Source organism: Geospiza fortis, unplaced genomic scaffold (genome assembly GCF_000277835.1).
Source record: "Geospiza fortis unplaced genomic scaffold, GeoFor_1.0 scaffold53, whole genome shotgun sequence".
Taxonomy (NCBI): domain Eukaryota; kingdom Metazoa; phylum Chordata; class Aves; order Passeriformes; family Thraupidae; genus Geospiza; species Geospiza fortis.
In genome coordinates this window covers 7410867-7418607 of record NW_005054305.1, presented here as the reverse complement: position 1 = coordinate 7418607, position 7741 = coordinate 7410867, and the positions used below count along the sequence as shown (strand labels likewise).

Below are 7741 nucleotides of genomic sequence, written 5' to 3'. Positions count from 1 at the left end.
ATATTAATTCTTGCAATGCACACAGAGGGAGATTTTGGCATTTATCTGATCTGTAGTCTCCACAGCCTGGGCGGGGGTTGTTGCGTGGCCTGCAACGCAGTTTGCTGCTTGCCCATAAAAGAAACTGCAGTGAAACACCCACTTTGTGGGAAGCTACAGATAACACACAACTTCTCTGCTGAGAGACCAATTAGCTGTGAAACATTAACTTCATATGTGTTCAAATCTCTGTCTTTATAACAACGACAGCAAAGTGTTAACTCAGAATTGACAAACCACGCAGCGCTCTGCAGCAGGTCTGGGATACACTGATAAAACTCAGCTTAAACCAACTGCCATAGAAAGGTATTTATTTCAAAAGTATCAGTAAAATTTTTTCCATTGACACATAATAAATACAGCATTATCAAAAATAAACCACAACCATTCAAAACTTACAGAAAAATATGTTTTACATTACATAACAGCAAACATGACAAAGAACTGTATTCTTAGATTCTGCACTGATCAGAAAAAGAAGAGTTCAGAGAGTTGAACAATATATAGATTTTTTTTCAGCGTTAGCACAATGTGCTTTATAAATCACAGTTTTAATAAACTATCTTAATGCTTATCACCCTTGCATTTTACATTATCTGTGGCACTAGTTAACAGATAATCACATTACAAAGTCCACAGATACTATAATAGCTGACTAGAGTTCAACTCTGTCTTGCTGCAGCTTCCAGAAGAACAATTTCCTCCAGTGCAACACAGTTGGGGTGGCTGGTTATGGAGTGGACGTAGCAGTTCAATAACCCCACCTCCTTTCCCAGCACGCTCTGCACCTCGTAAGTCTGCAGGAATAAAAGCCTGGTGAGTAAAACAAACAGTGCTGGACGTTCTGTTCTAGGCAGCATTCAGCTGGGAAGATGCAGCATGCAGGATCCTCTTCCAACAGACAATTTTTTTAAAGGACTCGGAAAGTGCATTAGAACTAATGGAAAGAATGAATATATTAGATTTTCAGTAATTAGATCACACTCCTGTCTCAGTTGCTGCCCTACCAGGCTTTTAAAATGAGCTGTTTCAAAAAGAAAAAAGTTACTGTGACTTTGAACTCAGTTTTGCTAAGCATAACCTATACATGCTCCCTTTACCTTCCTTTCTGACACTCGCAGGCCTTCATGCCTGCTGGCAATGTGCATATACATATTATACATTGATTAGCTGTGCTAACTTACCCACTAAAGGAAAAAAACCATTTTGTAACCCTTCTTACTCTCCTCTCTCTCCCCTCTTTTAACTTTTTGTTGTTCATGCATTACCACCAGCACCACCAACACAGTCCCTCATGTTTAATGATCCAACGAATTTCACCCACGAGTTGTGCCTGAGTGAATTTGCAGAGGCTGTGCTCTGTGTGGAGGAGAGGGACGCAAGGCTGGCATGGCTGCACTAAGGTTGTGCCTGAGTGAATTTGCAGAGGCTGTGCTCTGTGTGGAGGAGAGGGACGCAAGGCTGGCATGGCTGCACTAAGAGCAGCAGCACGTTAACACAAGACCTGGTAACACTCACAGCTGATATTTCACTTGAGAGGGTATCTCAGGTGGCAGATTCACATCCATTTCATTCCTTAACAGGCCTGCCTACAACAACTGTGCCCCTCCTTCATCTGCACTGTGCTTCTGTACAGGTATGTGATACCCATGGTGTTGCCTGGTTCAAGGTATAAACAATCTTTTTTCTTTTTTTTTTTCCTGGATTATTTTTCCCCCAGACCGGTTCTGCAGTCCAGTTCACAGTGCAGCTGCACAAACAACGCTCCTGGTGTAACAGAAGGGCTGCCACAGGGAGAAGAACAAGTAGCCAGGGCCAGTGACAGCTAAAACCAACCTCCCTGCCAAAAGAATTGATTACAAAGCTACACCCTTAAAAACTTTAGCGGCAAAAAAGTGCCACCTCAAGTGGTATTTCTTGTGACTAATCTTTATCCCTGTGTTTCAGCCGGGGAAGAAAAAAAATCTGAGTTGCCAGACTTCTAAATACTGGCTGAATATACACTGAAACATGAAAAAGAGGTTGTTTGAATTCTAATAACTCAAAAAAGAACTATGTTTTGCCAGTCTGTAACCAAACCAGACACATCCTGTAAAACTCAGCAAGACTTAACTGCTATTAAAGGAGCAAATATGTTTTGGAAATTTCTTGTATCTCTTTGCTAAAATGAAATATACACTCTCCACCAGCATAAGTAATTTATTATTTCAGAATAACTTTCCACTTTAAATATTACCCACAAATCCCACTAAAAGCATGGAGCATGTAATAGGAAAATGCTGGAAAACTTGTAAGACAGGGAAAGCAAACTGACCCCTGTACATATCACCTAACTGAAGATATTTAACTGGGATGATTAAAGAAGACAACAAATCAACCTTTGCTCCCATTCACGTGCAAGGGAGAGGGAAAATCTTGGAATCCTAATTGGACTTAATGACTTTGTGAAGGCTGCAGAGCATCCAGCAGCCAATGCCAGCCAGGCACCTACCTGGGTGCCTCCCTCACCCACGGTAAATCTGGGTCACTGTGCCAAGTGTCAGGGTTCTTCTGATAGCTCAGATTAAAGGAGTAACTACTTCACGATTACATAAACTGTACTTTAGCCCATGGATCTCCATGGCTCATGTGTGCTTCATTCATACAATTATCAAGTAGTATCTTGCATGCATTTTGCAAATTCTTCTCCTATTTCCACCTGCCAGTACTTTCAGTGTTGTGCTGGTACAAAGTGGTTGTGGTTTATAGGATTTAGAAGACCAGACCCAAAAGGTGGGATGCTTGGAGGGTATCTTTGCTGCCTTTGGATCCTCAGCCAGAGAACAGGGTCAAGCCCAGCACTGCCCATGGCAGCTCTGAGTGCTGTTTGCAAGCTGCTCTGCAGAACCACAGCTGAGCTGAAGCCACAGCCCATCTGCTGCACCCCCCTTCTGAAAAGGAGGGTGTGAGTCTGACGAGATGGCAGGGCATCAGCAGCTGGAAGGTGGGATTGCCAAAGGGCACAGCCCACTCAAGTCACAGCCTGGACATGGGGAAAAAAATTAATTTCATTTGTAGTGAAATCTCTTTCCACTCCTAGTGCAGTTCTGAAGTGAACTGCCTGGAAAGTCAAAATCACCACCACTGGAGATTTTCAAGACCCTGCCACCCCAAGTCATGGCTGACCTGCCATACCTGACATTGGTACTCTGCCTTTGCATTAAGTTCTGTAGTTTAACTTTCTTTGGTCAGCGTTCATTATACCTACCCCATCCTCACTGGCAGAGGACATCAGGAGAGAAGAGATTGTCCTTTGCAACAGCTGGAATGAGAAAATTCACAAGTTTTGTTAATGACAAAAATCTTAAGTGTGCAAAAACATTCTGTTTGCAGTCACATAGAACAAAGATTTATCATTTTAATATCAAACAGTTTCGTTTCTCTGGCCAAGAAAGCAGAGGAGAGGTGACACAAAAGATGTTCAGAATGGAAGTCTAAAAATACACATTCCTTTTAGACTGTGTAGACTGAAGTTTCCAAAGGCCCAGCCTAACAAATCCCTTCATCTGGGCCGTAGAACCGTTTGCAAACCTCAGGGTGAACTCAATGACTGCATTATTTGAGCAAGACCTGGGAACTGGGTTCTTAGCCCAATGAAACACAAATTTAGTGCTAGATTAAATAATGGGATAATCTTACATATTTTAATTTGTCTTCTGACAGAACTGTTCACAGAAGTGGGGTTTAGAATACCTATGTGTCTGCACATCTGGTCTCACTGCACCTGACACACCAGCCCTTATTTCATACCATACCTTCACTTTTACTGTACTTCGAGATCGGGATGGACAACTCAAGAAGACTTCCAGCTGCATTTTCAAAACTGGTGTTGTGACAACTCCAGAGCACTGGTTGCAATATAGCAATTCTCTGAAACACACAAAATAATGATGGAAAAACATAGAGAAACGAACAAGTTATCAGTCATAAACCAAAAGAAATAAAACCCCAATTAGTGTATTCTCTACTTTGCAGGTAGACTTTTAGTAGCAAAGCCCTGGTAGAGATTCAGTTGATAACAGAAAATAGAACTCTTCTGTTGGCAGTAACTCTCCTGGAGGACCTAAACTCTTCTGGCAAAAGGATCTTCCTTTTATGATTTCTGGCAGCATGGAGAGAGGTTGCTATTTATAGTCACCCTGCTTAAGCAAATATTAATCTCATAACCTCCTAAAAGTTATGGCAAAAGAAAATCTGTAGTATAGATTTGGCTGAAGTGAATTATTGACTTAGGCCCTCATTCAGCAAACGTTCAATGTTTTCAGTGTACTCTTAAGTCATGCACAGAGTTAAGCTCAGCTATAAGCACTTGTTGGAAGCACTTCTTAAACAAATATTGATACTTCATTTGTTCTCCAAATGAAGCAAAAGTGTCCTTCACAGGTGAGATACTTTTTTAATTGGACTACACTACCATGTGAACATAGACACATCCTTATTTTTTACATGACAGTATAATACAGGACACCTGGTTTTGATTTTCAGCTTTTTTTTGTACAACAAAGCATAAAGGGCAAGTCTTCTAATCTTTAGGAAAATATTACCTATTTCAATAAGAACAACACAATTTCTTACGATTTTTGTAAGCTTTTTCAGTAAAAAAACCTCTCCTTTCCTTCCTTCCTTCCTTCCTTCCTTCCTTCCTTCCTTCCTTCCTTCCTTCCTTCCTTCCTTCCTTCCTTCCTTCCTTCCTTCCTTCCTTCCTTCCTTCCTTCCTTCCTTCCTTCCTTCCTTCCTTCCTTCCTTCCTTCCTTCCTTCCTTCCTTCCTTCCTTCCTTCCTTCCTTCCTTCCTTCCTTCCTTCCTTCCTTCCTTCCTTCCTTCCTTCCTTCCTTCCTTCCTTCCTTCCTTCCTTCCTTCCTTCCTTCCTTCCTTCCTTCCTTCCTTCCTTCCTTCCTTCCTTCCTTCCTTCCTTCCTTCCTTCCTTCCTTCCTTCCTTCCTTCCTTCCTTCCTTCCTTCCTTCCTTCCTTCCTTCCTTCCTTCCTTCCTTCCTTCCTTCCTTCCTTCCTTCCTTCCTTCCTTCCTTCCTTCCTTCCTTCCTTCCTTCCTTCCTTCCTTCCTTCCTTCCTTCCTTCCTTCCTTCCTTCCTTCCTTCCTTCCTTCCTTCCTTCCTTCCTTCCTTCCTTCCTTCCTTCCTTCCTTCCTTCCTTCCTTCCTTCCTTCCTTCCTTCCTTCCTTCCTTCCTTCCTTCCTTCCTTCCTTCCTTCCTTCCTTCCTTCCTTCCTTCCTTCCTTCCTTCCTTCCTTCCTTCCTTCCTTCCTTCCTTCCTTCCTTCCTTCCTTCCTTCCTTCCTTCCTTCCTTCCTTCCTTCTTCCGCCACTTCCTTCCTTCCGCCACTTCCTTCCTTCCGCCACTTCCTTCCTTCCTTCCGCCACTTCCTCCCTCCCTCCCTCCCTCTCTCTGACTGCTCTTATCCCTTGGGCTTTTATTCCACCAGGAATCTCACACTCTGCAAGCACAAGCTGGCTAGGCAGCTGCAGGGGAGGCTTTCCAAAATTATGTCAGTGTGACACAGGTTCAGCATTTCAGGTGGCAACAGGGTCCTGTAGGATCAGTCCTCACATTCAGGACAAACATACTGCCAGAATTATTCAACATCCTTTTTAGAAAGGTGACTAATTTAATAGGTCTGAAAAGCAGCTCTTTCATACTTAGATAAATTGTAGCAGAGATCACAGTCCAGTATAAAAATGAGGTGAATTGAGGATACACAGATTAACAAGGCAAGACACACAAAAACATGTACCTACTTCTAAAGGAACTTAAAATCAGACCTGTGGTTTATGGGCATATTTATTAAAAGCAATATTACAATGCAGTGGGCTATGAAACCTTTATAAGCAAGATTGGTTTAAAAACCAAGTAATAACTGCAAAATCAAACTATTTCATATCTACTTGTATCTTTCTCCATATATTAATGTAACCTTGCAGGTTTTATCAGTTCATCAGCAATAAAAATACTACGTCTTAGCTCTAGGAAGGAGTAAAGTGCAGCCTGTGCCTGCAGGAATCATTGCATCACCCATTGCTGTTATGGCTACATCTACAAAACACCTGGAGTGCTCTGGAGCATGCTGACTCTCACCTGTCCTGGGGACACACTTCCAACTTTCCATTGCCACATCTGTTGCATGTAGGCCAGGAGAAAGCAGTGCTCTCATTAACTCCAACAACAGTACCTGCAGAACATGGAATTCTTACAAAATGCTAACGTTAACCCAGCAAACACAGTCACTCTTGGCTTCACAGCAGGTTTGAACCTTTCTGACCCACAGCTTAAGACTTGTCAGAGCAAGAATCAGCAACAATCTCACTCCCTTTCTCCTTTGTCCCTCTAATGAGGGATGAAAGTACAGCAGAGTGTTATATTCTAAAAATATCAGAAAGTAGATAATTGACAATTAACTTGGTTCTTTTGGCTTGGATTTTATTGCTTTTCTGATTTGCTTTTGCTTGTTTGCTTTCTTTCTGGTGCTCTGATGTTTTCTTGGCAATAAACAGCTACAAAAACAATCAGATCGAATAGCTTGATATTGGTATTTAGAAAATACAAACCAACAAGAAGCCCCAATCCCTTCTGAAAACAACAATGCAGATTAAATTCCACTAACAATGGAGTTATTCTTCATTTATACAGATTTAACAGAGATTAGATCTGGCTCACAGTCTTAAGTGTGTGTGTAAGAAGGGAATGCCAAAGATACTCTGGACTAATAAAAAGGGCCTCGCTAGTTTTGGCAAGAAAAAATATCTTCAAAATTTTATGAGAAGCCAATAAAGAATGTATTATATTTTATGGTAACAATATGCTGAAATTATGAGCATTATTTATAGAGAAAAATATTCACCTGTAAGAATGAAATTACACTGAAATAAAACTTCACTAGTACAGCAGAACTACAGACTTAAAAATCCAGCCTCTGTTGAGCAAGAATCTCACAGTTCTATACCACATTCAATAGAAGAAAGCCTTGGAGACTATGGAGCATTTACAGTGTCTGGACTGTAAGACAGGGTATTAATCCCTTGTTCTTCTGGTTCTCCTGGGACAAGGAGGGAGCTACACCTAAACAACAAAACTGTAATTTTCTTTGGGAATGCAAAGGACAGCAAGTCTGAAGATCTGGAAAGTTGCTTCTCAAATACAACATTTATGACCCAATTTCTAAGTGTACAACAAAACATCATGCATTTCTCTGACAGGACACGATATTCTATCTAGCCACGTGGACTCTTAGAGGAATAATTTTGATTCTTCCGTGTTCATCATAAACTGGGAGTTTCCATGGGTATGTTTCTCTCTGGATGATGTAAATGCTGAATGGAGTTAAAGCCACTTGGTGGATTTAGCATGACTGGATCCACTTGACTGCCTGGTCACCAGTGGTGTTCCCTAAGGCTCAGTACTGGGGCCAGTCCTGTTTAATATTTTAATCAATAATCTGGACCAAGTCCACCCTCAGTGAGTTTGCAGATGACAGCAAGTTGGGTGGGAGTGTTGATCTGCTGGAGGGCAGGGAGGCTCTGCATGGGGATCTGGACAGGCAGGATCAATGGGCTGAGGCCAACGGTGTGAGTTCAACAAGGCCAGGTGCCAGGTCCTGCACCTGGGTCACAACAACCCCCAGGCAGTGCCACAGGCGGGGGGCAGAGGGGCGGGG

At 42.1% G+C, this 7741-nt stretch overlaps 1 protein-coding gene across 1 annotated transcript in view; it reads right to left on the bottom strand.

The window, feature by feature from the left end:
• SPIDR (scaffold protein involved in DNA repair) overlaps window positions 1-7741 on the bottom strand; it is a 148725-nt gene continuing 140984 nt past the window's right edge. Inside the window, exons 13-16 of the mRNA XM_031066600.1 lie at window positions 6166-6259; window positions 3834-3948; window positions 3287-3340; window positions 1-836 (exon numbers count right to left, since the gene is read on the bottom strand). Coding sequence (XP_030922460.1) covers window positions 702-836; window positions 3287-3340; window positions 3834-3948; window positions 6166-6259 — 398 coding nt within the window. The 3' untranslated portion in view covers window positions 1-701. The remainder of the gene's footprint in view (window positions 837-3286; window positions 3341-3833; window positions 3949-6165; window positions 6260-7741) is intronic.